The 16,044-nt window shown below is 44.6% G+C and overlaps 1 protein-coding gene across 3 annotated transcripts in view; it reads left to right on the top strand.

The window, feature by feature from the left end:
- rps6ka1 (ribosomal protein S6 kinase a, polypeptide 1) overlaps window positions 1–16,044 on the top strand; it is a 46,579-nt gene that overhangs the window by 25,144 nt on the left and 5,391 nt on the right. For all 3 annotated transcript variants that reach the window (XM_056425908.1, XM_056425907.1, XM_056425909.1), the window contains exons 3-8: window positions 11,335–11,451; window positions 11,530–11,611; window positions 12,514–12,594; window positions 12,706–12,785; window positions 14,615–14,721; window positions 15,963–16,000. In XM_056425908.1, the coding sequence (XP_056281883.1) occupies window positions 11,335–11,451; window positions 11,530–11,611; window positions 12,514–12,594; window positions 12,706–12,785; window positions 14,615–14,721; window positions 15,963–16,000 (505 nt within the window). The remainder of the gene's footprint in view (window positions 1–11,334; window positions 11,452–11,529; window positions 11,612–12,513; window positions 12,595–12,705; window positions 12,786–14,614; window positions 14,722–15,962; window positions 16,001–16,044) is intronic.

Raw genomic sequence — 16,044 nt, 5'->3', positions numbered from 1 at the left:
AATTAGAAATTCCCCTCAGAGTGCTTTACAATCTGTACACATAGACATCCCTGACCTTTGACCTTTGACCTCACATGGGATCAGGAACAACTCCCAAACAACCCTTCAGGGTAAAAGGTCAGAACCCTTGAGGAGAGAACAGAAGAGGATCCCTCTCCAGGATGGACAGGTGTCATAGATGTCATGTGACCAGAAGGAATCATTACACACACATTAAAACACAGGAACAACACAATGAATATGATAGAGTGGATGAAGAGTTGGTAGTCGGCATATTCCACCATCCAGACCTCCACGCTCCATCAGGCAGATGGAGGTAGAGAGGAGGAGTGGGCGGAGTCTCAGCAGTGGGCGGAGTCTCAGCAGGGCCGTGGCGTAGTTGGTCGTAGTCATATTCCACGGTCCAGACCTCCGCATGACGTTGCCAACTTGGGTGTCGACGCCCGACCTGAAAATGTCCGCTGGGTCTCTTCTCTTCCGTTCTCCCAATCGATTAAGGCTTATTTGATTATTTAGCAAGCAGGCTGACGTGGAACAACCAGACCTGCCAGTTATTGCCTCTTTTTTTAATTATTATTATTGTTTGATCAGGCGATATAAAGCTCTGCGGTTTACAAGAAGTGGAATCATCCTCTGGTTTCTGTCAAAGTGCCGCATAGAGTGGACTCTAGTCTTCCAGCAGCGAGTCTTTAGAGGACTGCAGGGAGGGGATCCTGGTGACGCACACACACCCTCCTAAATGAGGAAAGGCACCGAGGCTTGAAGATGACCTCTATCGTCATTTTAATCCGTACCTTCCAGGACGGCGTCCTCTTCTTCTCTTGCTCTCCCTCTTATCCTGCATCTACCTGCTGAGCACACCTCCTCAGTCTCGTACATCATCGCGTCTCGTCGTCCAGATGAAGCCGGCTCCTGTAACGATTTGTTAAGCTGGTGCCCTTGACTGCCCCCCCCCCTCTATCCTGTTAGCTTTCTGAGCCAAACCTTATTCCCTTTCTGTCAAGCGTCGGCCTTAAATCGGCTCAGACCGAACACCTTTAGTCGCGTCCTGAATGTTAGTTTTTTTTTTCAGCAAGGTCATACAAAGTATGCAAAAACATTGTGAGTCCTGATTGAACTTCTGAGTTATGTATCTGTTATGTATAAACAACTCTTTAGTGTTCCTCCTCCTATGTAGTGTTAGTTGGTTAACACAAGTGGGGAATGGAAAATCGGCTTCATTACGCAAGCTGGACGAACTTTGCTCTCTCTCTCACACACACACACACTTACAATAAAAAAAAGATCTATTACCTCTGCTTATCTCCATGCAGGCATACGCAACAAACGCACACACCCACACACACACACCATCATTCATGTCTTATCAATTGTGAGTCATGGAGTTGTTTTTGCGGAAAGTTAATTGAGCCTTTCCAGAAGGTTTTAAAGCAAATTAAAATGGTTCTTTATCCTTTGCAGTAGTAATCAGACCTGGTTATGATCGCCTCTGCAGGCCCGGGAGGGGTGTGTAGTGTGTGTGCATATTAATGTGTGTGTGTGTGTGCGCAGTAGTGCTTGGCGGTAGTAAATCAGTGATTGTTAGTGATGTTCCAGTGCAGTTTGTAGTGTGTGTGTGTGCATGTATGCGTGTGTGTGTGTGTGTGACATGTTGGGGTTCAGTCGTGTTGTATTGAAGCGCCTGTCAAGTGGGTTTCCTCTAATCTGAGTTCATCATCAACATAAACTGATGTTAATGGCAGCAGTAGTTTAGGTGGCTTTGTGTGCTGGTTGACACACACACACACACACACACACACACTGGGGGAAGGTTTACAGCCCAATTACCCAGCCTGCCTCTGTGCTAGAAGAGGGCTCTAAATCTTCTCTTGTCCACAGTATAACCCGTGTTCCAGGACTCCTCCCCATCAGCTCCAGAGTTCAGCTGACCACTCTCTGTTTTCACGGGATGCTCTTCAACTATCTTTAGGATATATAGACATAATAAAAAAAGAAGTTATATATATATAGTGTATATATTATATATTTTATATATATTTATTTATATATATATATAACTACTTTTTTTATTATGTGTATATATAGACATGGGGTGGGCAATTATTTTTCCCAGGGGGCCAAATGAGCAACTGAATATATTTTGGAGGGCTGGGCCAAAATGCCGAATTCAATTATGCATAATTAAAAAAAAAAATCTATATAAAAAGCAGTAAATGGCATTGTTTTGACCGCTGGTCACTCCTAGGTCTATATTATAGACCTAGGAGTGACTTCAAGGACACAACTAAAGAAGGCTTGTCAGTGGATGTGGTGGGACTGAAACAAAAAAGTCCAAATATTAGTGTCATCATCCCAGAACCAACTAAAAACATATTTGACTGAACCCGGATGCTCCTCAAACTTTTGATCCATCTATTCACTTCATCCCATCCTCCATCCATTCATGGCTGCTATGGGCCTAGTTGTCATGGTTACTTCGTCCTTGCCGTCGCTAAGCCCTGATCGCGACTTGTTCTGCCAGAAAGAAAAAAGGTTTGAGCAACACACACACACACACACACATACCGACACTCTCTTCACCAGGTGTAAAGGATTTTCATTCATATATTGTTTTTGCTTAAAACGCACACAAACACACTCCAGCGCTCTCGCACACACACATACACACACACACACTAGTACAGTAGTATGGGCAGAGTCAGCCCCATTAATCATCCTTTATGTGTGTGTGTGTGTGTGCATCATCTTCTATATAAGCCAGTGTAGTCTGTACGGTCTCTGATTTTAGAGACTCAAGCTCCATTGCCAACCTTTAAAGACCACCATCATATGTGACTGAGACTTCATTCTCATGGAGCATGGATGGGTTGGAGAGGATTGTAGTGGCAATTTTCATATTGAAGTCGAGTATGATGGCACAAAAGGACTCTTTTTGTCGAGATGGATGCTGGCAGTTATTACCTGGAAGCATCATCTATAAAACAGTGTGCACGGCGTCCTTGCTGCTTGTAGCACCTCTGATGATATAAAGACGATGCTGGGAGACGGAGACAAACACAGTTGCCATAGTTTCACGCATTTTCCTCTCGGGGTCGAATAAGGAAAATGTTCAGACCAGTTTCTCATCCTTTAGTTCTCATAAATATGGATGCTGATGGTGTTTGGTTTTTATGCCCTTTCTTCTTCTCTTGATTTAATAAAAGCCCGGCTGCCTTTTTTATATTTTGACTTCCATTTGTTGGTTTATCTTTCCAGGATCTTGCATTTGTGTGTTGTCTTTCATATTTTTTCTTCTTTTCCTCTCACTCGTATCCGTTTCTCTCGTAGTTTTACCCGGAGCTTATTACCTTGACCTTTTTGTTTCCATGGCAGCAGTGTCCGCTTTACAATAAATGCAAAATGTTATTCACAACATATGTCCTAGTTCATTTAATTCATATACAAATGAGTTGATTAAAAATCTGATTATTCCCCGCTTGATGAAGACATACATTTTCTTCCACATCTCATAGTAATATTCACCCCTGAGTGACAACTTCTGCAATAGATGTATTACTCTTGTGTACTTCAGGATGGATTTCATCCAAACTGATTTAATGTAGTCTGACACGGCCGAAAGCAGAGGTCAAGAATGTTCACCGGCCAAATGCTTGTAAATTCTGTCTTTGCTGCTCCTTCATATTTCCAGAAGATTTGACAATTCATCTTCATTAAATTCTAGAGTTCATATCTAGACTTTAATTCATAATTACAATAAGGAGAGCATCTAATTTATTCCTGACATATTGAAATCCGCACAACATTACTTGTATACCTGTGGGAGAAATGACTGTCTAATGTAAAATGAGTGATGAACCCATGGAGGATTCATTAAAGATGTTATGGTTCTTGCTTTGGAGCCATTAAAAGTGATTGACAGAACACTGCAACAATGAGCTTTTTTTTAATAAAGTAAAAGAAGACGACTAACTTTTTCTTAAATATATTAGTGCATGGACTCCATCCTTAAATTTAAGCTCATGTTTTCTCCACTATCCATCAGATGTAATGTCCCTACATATTTCATGGGGAGCACGCCGGTGACAAGGTAAGGTTCACAAACAGGAAGGGAGAGTTGACACTTTTCTCAAGAACGGAAATGTCGGTAAAATATGTATCGTACTTTTTCCTATCTCCAGAGTTTGAGGTGGTGGAGTTTGTAAGTGAAATAGAGAGATAGTCGGGGGTGTTGTGGAACACTGACCGAGGTTATGAAGAGTGTTTAAGGTTCAGGAAGGATGCCGATGCCAGTATGATTTATGCCGTGTGTGTTTTTGGCAAGTTGTTGGGTTGATATTTAAGGAAAGAGGAGAACCACCAGAGGGAGGAAGCAGGAAGTATTGACTGAGCTATGAAGCTATTTTAGGCTGCTCTGGCTAGTGTGAAGGGTTTAAACTATGAGAGGGAGTGGGTAACGGAAGAGAAATTAGAGATGCTTGACCAAAAGATGACGTCATAATAGTGTTTATAGTTTGTACTTTGTGTTTAAATGCCGGCGTTGCTCTATTGTTGTGTAGAGTGCTGCACACTTCTACTGCATTCAGCCAGCTGAGCTTTAACTCTGATGACCTCATGATTTAAATGATCAGCCCCCAATCTTTCTTTACTTCCTCTGTATAATCTATATTTGCCACGATCTAGTAGAGCTGGGCAATACATCAATATTACATGGATACGAGATAATATGAGAGTAGATATCATCTTAGATTTTGGTCATTGTCATTGCATACGTTGTTATCTTTTCCTGGTTTTAAAGGCTTCACTAACCTGAGGTGAATTTTTATTTTGATTTTGTTGATTTTACCGGATTGTTCTGGCTGATTTATGGATTGCTTTTATACACTTAATCATTATATCCACATTCCTGATGCAAAAATGTAATAGTGTAAATGTATTGTGAAAGCACCAATAGTCAACCCTTCAACATCTTCAAAAGGTCGATATTGACGTATTTAGTAAACGATCTTTATCCTGTATTTGATTGTCCGCATATTGCCTCTGTCTACCATCTATCCCTCTTGCTTTATTCTCTCTTACTCTACCTGCCATTTCTGTCCCTCTGTTATGTATTTATTGACCGTGGCTGCCACTGTGGATATTACACAAGGCCATTAAGGCTTCATGTCAACTGGCCCAGATCTGAACAGCCCATCATCCCACTGCCATATTAAGAGTGCATATGCCAGCACAGGATTTCCTGTAGCATCTGTGCTAATCCTGTAACATCCACCTTTAACTTGTCTCTATTCTATAAAACTAGCACCTGTGCTAGTCGAGAGATCTTGTGCGTTGAACGTTGGTATTTGGTCGGTGTCGTCGTGGTTTTACGTTTTAAAGACTGGTTGCTTGTCCAGTATGCGTGTGTTGCTGTGTGTGGATGCCATGATGGATTGGATGAGCAGATGGACAGATGGTCTTCTAAAGGATGAGTGTATTACCTCCAGAGTTACCCTTTATCAACAGGTTAAGGATAACAATATGCTGCCTCTTAATAGTGACAGACAAACCCGTGTCATCACCCACCTTTCAAAGCTCATGACCTCTTCATTATCATCTCCTGTTTCTACATATCTCTGCTTTTGTCCTCATGTAATGCCCTGAAGCACTGAATACTTACGTTGCACACACACACATGCACTCTTGTATTTTTCTATATTTTGATCTAAATAAAACTTGTCTTGTCTCTAACATTTTGTGGGATAACAGCCCTGGCAACGACGGAGATGTGAGGGATTAAGGCGATGAGTCTTTGCTGGGCTGCTCGTCCTTTGTTCTCATTTAGCCGGAACCTAAACTTTTTTTATTTTTTTTCCTCCAATCTTTAAATCGGTTTTCATTCGGCCTTCCCCAGGCTGAGCCAGTATTAAAGCACCATGTTGGGATGTCAGAGGATTGCACTGGGACTGGATGACTGTCCAGCTGCAGCCCTGCCTCTTTCCCCCCCCCCCCCCCGTTTCCCTTCTTCTCTTTTGTCCTGCCCTACAAGGGAGCCAGCAGAGTAAGTGAGGGAATGAATGGGACAGAAGGAAGTTGGACAAGTGGAGGGACTTGTTGTCAGAGTGGAAAGAAGAGTTGTAGTAACAGACTGTTCATCAAAAGAGAACATGGATATGAGAACAGGAAAGCAACGAGCTGAAAGGAAGAGTCGGCCCTGCAGCCTTCAGAGACAATGAAGGGGGGACGAGTTTCAGACAGAGAGGCATTCCTGCATGTCACCTGACAGAATTGGGTGCATGCCTGCGCACATTTCTGGTCACGTTCGAGCAGCCGGCACAACCAACAGCACACGGACTCACTGAAGAGGGATTAAACGGGTGGTTTGATGCACATTCGGTTTTATGCAGTCGAGCAAGTCTGCAAATGTTGATAAGTTGTACATTTGATCTTTTGGTTTGAACAGAAGCCAAATCAAGTGTCATTCTGGAGGAGGGAAAACAAGCAGCTTGTTTGTATTCATCGTCTTTACAGGATCACAGAAAGTATGAGTCGATTGATTGATTACTCGATCGATTGTTACACTTCTAATTAAGTAATCATCAATTATTTATCGTAGTCAGAGTACTGCAGCTAAGTGTGTTCCCCCCTCCTCGTCTGCTCGGGAGGAAGTTGTAGGCCATTTGTTTCTCTCGTAATGAGACTGCAGCCCGGTTGGTTGGATGGATGACGACTCCCTCCACCAACACTCGTTGTTTACGCTTTTTCACACTCTTTCGCAACACTTGGAACTGTCATGCATTTGAAAAAACGTGCAGCTGCAGCTCCCGCTTTAATTTTCCAGGGCAGACGAGCGGCAACAGGGAGATGAATGCTGTCACTGTCTTGTGTTTTCAGCTCTTCAATCTTCTTACTCTTTATAATCTTGATGGTCATCGGGGGGAAGGTCAGGGCACGATGTCACGGGGCTTTAACTCGCTGCTGGCACCGCTCCCCGTCACCTCCCACATGCTCCCCCGTCCCTCTGTGTGTCTGCTTGGTTGTAATTAATGTCAGCCGGCAGTGGAGGAGGCATGTGCTGACACTGGGAACATGCCCTTACTTGGCTGCGCTCTTCTGTCTGTGGAGCCCCGGCTGTAGACCGGCACTGGCCCCTTGTGTTGATCAAAGACCATGACACCATGTTGGTCTGACGGAGAGTACACGTGCGTTCTCGCTGTCGGGGAGATGCCACTTACTAAAGGTCGAAGTTCTAACTTGCACACGACTTCTCATTCCTCCCATCCAGAGGACGTTCAGAGGGCGACGCAAACTTCAGACGGGATGGTCGTTTTCTCCTCCTCTCTGATTCTTGACGGGCACGCGATCACTTTCCTCCTCATCTCGGGAACTCCTGTGGTTGCAACACGGGCTTGTGCAATAACACAGCGTGATTATGGAGAGTGCATCTGTTTTGTTCAGCTTCGTATCAAAAGGAAGGAGCTGAGTGGAGCTGCTCTGTGCTGCAGTAACGGTGTCGCTGTGTTCCCCTTCTTCCTCTGTGACGATGACACTCCCCGCAGCTCTGTGCCCATTTCCTTCTATCTCGATCCACATTTTTTAAAAAATATATCTACTTCCCATTAGAGTGTACTTTAATGTCTGTCATTTTGGTATTGCATGCTGAAAGTGTTGACTAACTGTGACGCGGTTGCTGTATTTGTAAGAGCGCGTGTGTCACAGAGACTCACTGACACCAGTGACATGGGCCGGTCCTGACATGTGGCGGCTCCTCTTCCGAACCAGAACCCGCCGCACAGGAGAGGCAAGTGGTGGCTTTTGTTCCCGTTAGTTTGTCAATGACCTCGGGTTGATGTTGAGAGGGTGGCGCCGAGGCAGGGATCTGTTTAAGGACTGGGGACTCGCCCGACGCTTCAGGCAGGGGGGGGTGTGTGTGTGTGTGTGTGTGTGGTAAGGGTTTCCTTTGTGTGGGTTGATGTGATGCTGAGCTTCCAGCTTTGAATTTAGAGAAATGCAAGAGGAATGATTTGTCTTCCAGCTCCTCTAACCCTACAACACCTCTTCAACGCGTCAGTGTGTCGGTTCATTGGAACTTAAACGTCTGTCCTTTTTTAAAAATGTCAAAGTACCATCTATTTTCAAGGCGGTGCTAATCCAGGAACTCATTTTCTGTTTGGGCATGCTGGTGTTCGGCATGTGCGTCGATGCACTGAATGAACACCGGAACGTTCAAGCACTTCGTCCAACGCTTGTTTATGTGCAGAGGCTGTTGCATTCTGAGACATTCTGAAACTCCTTTGTGTGGAATCTGTCAGAAGTTTAGTGACATTCTACATTTCTCTAAAAACACAAGTTGTACTGGGAGATCCAGAAACTTTAAACTATCGAGCTGGAAGGAAACCAGATCGGTTATAGAAAAGAGGAAGTGAGAACATGGAGGAAGGAGAAGTTTCCTGTGTGTGTGTGTGTGTGTGTGTGTGTGTGTGTGTGTGTGTGTGTGTGTGTGTGTGTGTGTGTGTGTGTGTGTGTGTGTGTGTGTGTGTGTGTGTGTGTGTGTGTGTGTGTGTGTGTGTGTGTGTGTGTGTGTGTGTGTGTGTGTGTGTGTGTGTGTGTGTGTGTGTGTGTGTGTGTGTGTGTGTGTGATCTGTACAATTTGAATTTCACTCAGTGCTGCCATGTTCTCTATAACCCATGTTGACTTCCAACACCCCCATCCTCTCAGACCGAGTCTCGTATCACCTGGAGGGATTTTGCCAATAACAGAGTGACGGTAAGCTCCGCCCCCTTCTACTGTCCAGCTGCTCCATAGGAAAGCAGAACACACTCCGGCTGTCGCTTACAGGAACATATCCGCGCTGGATCTGGTCAGGCCAACACACTTTTGCATTTCTGTGTCTCTGCCCTCTGTAACTTCAATTCACCGATTGCTAAATTGTTCAAGCGCACCTTTTTCTGGGTAGGGCCCGCACCGCAGTAGAATGAGGCGTTTGTGAAACGGATGTCTGCTGACGGCTTGGTCAAGGAGAAGTTGACTCATGCCCTGTATTTACATGGGTGTGTAACAGCCTGATCTCTTTTGGCGAAGAGGATTTACGGCACAAGAGCAATAAAGTGAGGAAACGGAGCGCTGGCGTCCGGTGAGAGGTTTTAAGAGACGGGATAAGCAGGAATGGACGATTACAAGAAGGAAGAGAGGGACGTGACGGGGTCGTCTGTCTCGTCTTAACCCCGAGAGGGGACACCTCGTCCTCTCCGCCTGCCTCCCCCTGTCCTCATGCTTCAAATGCTGTTGAATTGTGGGTAAAGAGAAGTGGAACAGAGCTTAGTTTTGGAGACAAAAGACGGATAACACAGGATCACGAAGTGACATGTTGTATGATTATGTGTCGCTACTTCCAACTTTCTTTGTATCGTCTCAATTTGAATCCATCGCTCCCTCACTCTCTCTCTCACACACACACACACACACTGTGACTCTCTCTCTTAGCTGCAGTTATGTGTGTGTGTGTGTGTGACTTGAGTGCAGGACTGTGAGAATAGGCGCAGGTTCTTCCTTCCTGCCCCATTTGGTTTCAGTTCACTTCAGCTGCAGTCAGTCACTGAGGACACAGAGGGCGAATCAGACCAACACAGGGAGCAATGGAGAGAGGGAGGACAGGAGAGATAATGGAAGAGTTAATCCAAATGTCTCGCTGAAGGCCCATGCAGAGAGAGCCGATAAAGAACAGGAACCGGTTGAGAGATTTTTCCGTATTTACTCTCTGAACGGAACTAATCCTGACATGAGTGCACTGAGGAGTCTGGAGTGAGCGTGTGAGGAGATGAGCTTTAAGATGATTTACGTGAGCTAGAGCGGCGTTTGCCTTCTCATGGACGTGAGGAGGATGATGAAGGAGAGGCTGTCGCGATGCTGAGATGGAAAAGGACAAGAGGAAGTTCAACCTGAGCCGCTTGCTGACCCTCTACCTGTTCAGAAAGGACAAAGCCTTGGCCGGCGGCACCGACGGCTCGGCCGCGCCGAGGACCCGCCGGAGGGTAAAGTGATTCCTCCTCACCTCGGCATCTTCTTAAACTCCTTGTCTAGCCTCCAGAGAGCTGTTGTTGTTGTTGAGCAGCGTCACTGCAGAGGTGGGATTTCTCAGCGCCAACGAGGCGCGATGCTCTCCGCTTTCTGTGGTTGTTGAGAAACGAGGTGCAGCTGAGAAACGGCACGTTCAACCGACCCTGGCTTCCTGTTTTGGAATGAAGCCCCTGGCTGAAGGGGCCTGTGGGCTGTTTACGGCGTGGCGTTGAAACTTCAGCTTTTTTTTATTATCACTGATTCCTCTGTGTTTTTTGTGAATATGATCCATTGTTTCCACATTGCTCATTGTGTCCAACCAACAGCCCAAAACAAAGGCGTTCAATGAAAACACGTATAGAAAGAGAGAGAATCAGCAAATGCATAAACTATTTGAAGCTGTAAACAGAGAATGTGTTGGGGTTTCGTTTGTTGAATTAGTTATTGATTAATATACTTATAATCAAAATAGCTGGCATAAAGTCAACAGTAGATTAATGTACAATCACTAGTTCCAGTTAAAGCCTCAAAGTGAATCATTTCATTTTGATTGAACAACAAGCAGCAACACATTTTAGGAGGTGGATCTTTGGCATTTTGACTTGATAAACATGACGTGTACATGACGACAGTCGATGATCTGGCATGTGTGATAGAGGTGTGCGTTGCGTCATGTGTCTGCAGAAAACCAATTCAAGGGATACGGGCGCAGGCGAGGTGTCTTACTTTCTGGTCCCACGTTTTGAACCGATACTCGGTCAGTAGCTGCGGACCTCCAGATAACCGAAACCCTCAAGAAAGCCACTTGTGGTTCAAGCTTTTCTCGTGACATCGGGTCGGCAGTGTGAGTTCTTGTGATGGAGTCGTCTGCAAGTTGTCCCGGAAATAAGTTTTCACAAGTCTTTTGAGGTTATAAAACATTAAAGAAACGAACCACTGAAGTTATTTTACATTGCATTGTTCGAAATGAATCGTTTGTCATCATGCATCATTTCCAGAAACTACTCTTTTTTTTTTTTTTTAGCAGAATGATTTCCAGAAACAACTTCTTTCTTTTTTTTAACACACTGACCAGAATCCCTGGGTGGTATCCGTCATTCTCGCTTTTTGACTGTGCTTCCTCTTTCTGTTTTATTTTCGATATGTTGTTATTGGCAGCAAAATACACTCCTGATGAAAGAACTTCTCTTTTTGCTCTGACTCTCCCTTCCAAACACACGGCGTCCTCGTTTCTATCCATTTGTTTCTGTGAGTCCTGACTGTGTGGATTGTTCTTTTCCTCTCTATCCTGCACTCTTCAGGAAGATGGAGACATCAAGGAGATCAACATCACCCATGTGGTCAAGGAGGGCTCCGAGAAGGCCGACGCCTCTCAGTTTGAGCTGCTCAAAGTGTTGGGTCAAGGATCCTTCGGCAAGGTAACTCTGCTGCTCCCTTTGTCTGACGTTGGCCTTCACAGACTCACACCCTCAACCCCTGATCTGATGTCGTTGCAGGTGTTCCTGGTGCGAAAGGTGACCGACCCCGACGCCAATGAGCTCTATGCCATGAAGGTCCTGAAGAAGGCCACGCTCAAAGGTACTGCAGCCTGTGATGCGTTTGAATGCTTTCGTCCCAGTGGGACCGTGTAAAAGAGAAGGTGTGCTCGGATCCCAAATAATTTCCTAACCAGTGTTTGACTTTGTAATCCGGCTCTGGAGCACACCGCCACGTTCAATCTGTTGCCCGAAAAATGTTTCAACGAGCAAGTGTTCTTTTCTCCGTGGTTACCTGTCGGGGGGGCAGCATTACAGCCGTGGATAGGAACAGGATTGACTGATCTAGAAAGAGGGATCTGTCATTGGCTGCAGAGGGAGGCTAGGGAGCGTTCTCTCACGGGACGACCTCCCTTCTTCATGAAGAGTAGCCGGAGCGACCGACGGATGTTCGGCTTTTTAATAAACTGTTGATACAAGGTCCCCTTTTCCCTTTTTATTTACTGTATCCTTCAACTGCTTACACTCTTGCTGTTTGTGTTAGAGTCTGTCTGCTTTCTCTTTGGCCTGTGTGATTTCTCCATTGATTGTTTTAAAGTGGCAGTACCCTCAGTTTCATACAAACGGGTGTATTGTTTCCTGTAACTCGTAGAGAACTGCATGCATTAAGACAACCACACTTTACTTTTGTGCACAGGTGGTTTCATTCTCCTTTTATAAACATCAGAGCATGCGATGTGTTCACGTAGTCCTGTGAACGGATGTGGTGCGGTTTCACTCTCCATTAAGTCACAATACAGTAAATGGCTTCAGAATCCCACAGAGTGTGTGTGTGTGGGACTGAAGAGGCCTCGGGCCATGGCGGTATTGATCCTTTTATTGTGAAACCAAATATTTTGAACCTAACTCGGACATGCTATTAACAAACCACAGTGAGTAAAGTGAACATTGTTGGAGTTTACCTTTCTACATGCGTATATCTATGTGCTCTTCTTCCTCCTTCAGTGAGAGACCGTGTGAGAACCAAGATGGAGAGAGACATCCTCGCTGACGTCAACCACCCGTTTGTTGTCAAGCTGCACTACGGTGAGTCGGCTGGAACTTGTTTCTATGATAACGCATTCATTCCCGTCTTATTGCATGTTTCCTGATTCGCCGTTGGACCTGTTGTCAGTGGAGCTGTGTTTGTGTTTGTAGCGTTCCAGACTGAAGGGAAGTTGTACTTGATCCTTGACTTCCTCCGAGGAGGAGACCTCTTCACCAGACTCTCCAAAGAGGTGAGGCGGACGTGTTGGTGGTTTGTCAGCCTAAGATCCCAGAAGTCTTGGATAGAGGGCGTGCTACAGCGCCTCGCCCCAGAGAAACTTACATGTGTAGTGAAAGGAGAATATAACACCGTGGTAAAGGAGATCATTGATGGAGTTTCTGGAGGGGGACGGTTTTGGTGTAACTCTGTAACTCCACACATCCTTTTATTTAATTTAATTTATTTGTTTCATCTTTATTCTCTCATTTGGGAATGTGGGAGCATCTCTTTAGGGCAGGCCTATTCAACTAGCGGCCCGCGGGCCGGATACGGCCCGTTTGAGTTTAACTACGGCCCGCAAGACTGCCTGCAAATCACTATAGCTTGGTAAGAAAAAATAAAACTGACGGACACACCTCTTTTATACATTGAGACATCTAACCCAGAGCCATCGAGTTTCACTGTTGCCTCAACCAAACCTGTATGGTTACATCAGGGGTGCTCAATACGTCGATCGCGGCGACCTGCCATTCGATCGCGGCGTAGTATTGGTAGATCGCATGACATTAAAAAAAATTGGCCCGCCCCCCTGTCACTTTCTCTATAGCGCCACATTACAGCAGCAGCATTTCATTTCTGTCTCTACGTGTCGCGTTAACAGTCCTCTGCCCGCCGTCTCGTGCGCCGCAGAGCTCCGGGACCGGTTTGCGGGCATCGGGACGGAGCAAAGAAAAAGTCACTAGCCCCCCGTCCCCGTCCCCGTCCCCGTCGGTCGATCGCCTTGACTTGGTCACATAATAAGTAGCTCGCATGCTGAAAAAGTGTGAGCACCCCTGGGTTACATCTTTATGTTACGCACCGTGTTGGTTGCCGGTGTTACACCCCTACTGGTTTTCAAACCTACTGGTTTCCCTACGCGTGCGTGCGTTGTGTTCTCTTAACATCTGCAGCGGGGCTCTGTCTCGCTCACCAGATTCGTCACACATTCACAAACATATTGCTGGAGATCTTCAAGCCACCGTTCATAGACATTTGGGCGATTACGATTGTATAAGTGAGCAGTGCATCACAGCCACGTATGAAGAAATACATTTTAGAAAAAATAAAAATATAAAGATCGCCCCACCTGGTTTCGATCCCTTTCACGCAAAAGGAGTCTGCACTCAAAGACATGCAGTCTGTGCGCTGCGCCACCAGATATTAGTTTCAGCTCAAGTAATTTATATATTGATCCATTAAGTCACATTTCTTATGTTTTCATGGGAACAGTTTGGTCGAAGGGATCTGAAACAACTGGTTACCTTGAGCGGATATTTACACTTTGAAACATGTTCATAGTGATGCTTGTTCGCAACACTTTTGCCACACAATACCGACGCATTTTCGTGTGTGACTGTTTACCTGTGGAAATATACATTACTGTTTTTCATTTTTAGCCATTATTTGATCAATATTCTGTGCGGCCCTCACACCCCCCGTGATTTTCTTATTCGGCCCACTTGCTACTGAAGTTGAATAGCCCTGCTTTAGGGGGTATGATATCTATCTATCCCTGCATGTATTCATCTGTCACCTTCTACTGTTATTTAAATTTTAGTTACTGCTGAAAAACAGTCAATTATGCCCCAAAACTAACCATGCCACGGAGATCTCTATTTTATATTTCCAAGTGCCTTTATGTACTTTTGGTGTGCCTTGTTATGATTTGTGTTATGATAAAAACATTTGTCCAAAAAAAAAGATCCCAAAGGTCCAGACATTTATCGTGCTTGATGAAAACTGTAACTCATCGTCTCCCTCTTATGAAGTTATTCTCTTATTGAGTCCTTCACCCCGTCTCGGTGTCTCCTGCTTCCCCAGGTGATGTTCACAGAGGAGGATGTCAAGTTTTATCTAGCAGAGCTGGCGTTGGGTCTGGACCACCTCCACAGCCTGGGCATCATTTACAGGGACCTCAAACCCGAAAAGTAAGAGCAGATGTTCTGAAGGCCCAGAAATGCAAATGCACAATATAGACTAATGCATATTTGATGAACCATGCCTATTGGATCCCAAACCATCTGGATATATGCAGGAGTCATTTCATCACTGACCTCTCAATTTGTCACGGATCCCCGTATATCAATCGGCGTGAGACTCACTGCTGGTGAACTTCTTTATTTTCTTTCTTTCGGCGAATAAAATTGAACCAAAACTCTTGAATAAATACCACCTTGTCACCACCGTGAGAGAGTTAGCCTCACACGGGTCCATGAAAACTATGGAACTTTATATGAAATGCGCATCCGTCCGTTTTAGCCGTACCGTCAAGTTCGTATTTTAACATAAAATAAAGGTGCGCTTTCTTTTAACATTTCAAAATAAAAGTCAGATTTAACTCTAAGAGGAAGTAGATTAAAACGTCTATAAAATTATTAAAACAATACAATATAAAAAGGCATACATCAAAACCAATAAAGCAGATACAAAAGAAGGCAATCAACACAAAACAATAAACCTTTCAAGGGGTTATTTACACAATTAAACATTCTTTGTCTTCACTGGCCATCAGTAAGAAAAAATCTTTTAAAAATGGCACAATTAGTAAAGTAAAATCTCATCTCACGAATCCCCAACTGTCCAAGTCCACAAACACATGTGCTTTATGAAAAAGTGTTGCCCTGCTGCAGAGCTCTCTCTATCTCGAGTGTGGCTTTTATTTGGAGGAATCTAATAATTCATGCAATAGCCAAGAAACTGAAACAACACAAAGGGCTTTCTGTTCAGAGTTTAGAATTAAAACAACGTGTTATAAAGTATTAGGAGGCATTCAATTAACCCTAAAACCATGTATAGAGGTCATGCCTCATCAGAATGTTGTGTTTGTCCCTGAAGCCAAACAAACATGACGAATGCAAACTTTCCTCCATTAAACATTTAAAGCCTTTTTTAATTGTGAAGCCTGCATTGTTTTCAGCTCGCGGTCTTGTTCTCCATTTTATGGAGGCATAGTTACTTTATATGGTACATTATTGCCACCAATTTTAGATCTGCATTCCCCCCCCCCCCACCTCCCCACCATGTGCTCTACAATGTTGCTGCTGATCAGAAGGTCAACAAAGTACCTTTTTAAGTTGTCGTGCACGGTTATTATTTTAATCACGAGCAGGACGAGCATCAGTGACGGATTGATCACACTATTGAACATTTTACTATGTTTTCTTTTTAGCATTCTGCTGGATGAGGAGGGACATATCAAACTCACAGGTGACTCTCCTGCTCCTTCCTTCACACTCAGTCTCCCTGTCACA

Source organism: Pseudoliparis swirei, chromosome 11 (assembly GCF_029220125.1).
Source record: "Pseudoliparis swirei isolate HS2019 ecotype Mariana Trench chromosome 11, NWPU_hadal_v1, whole genome shotgun sequence".
NCBI classification, from domain to species: Eukaryota; Metazoa; Chordata; class Actinopteri; order Perciformes; family Liparidae; genus Pseudoliparis; species Pseudoliparis swirei.
Note: the sequence above shows the minus strand (reverse complement) of the source record. Positions and strands in the feature narration are given on the sequence as shown.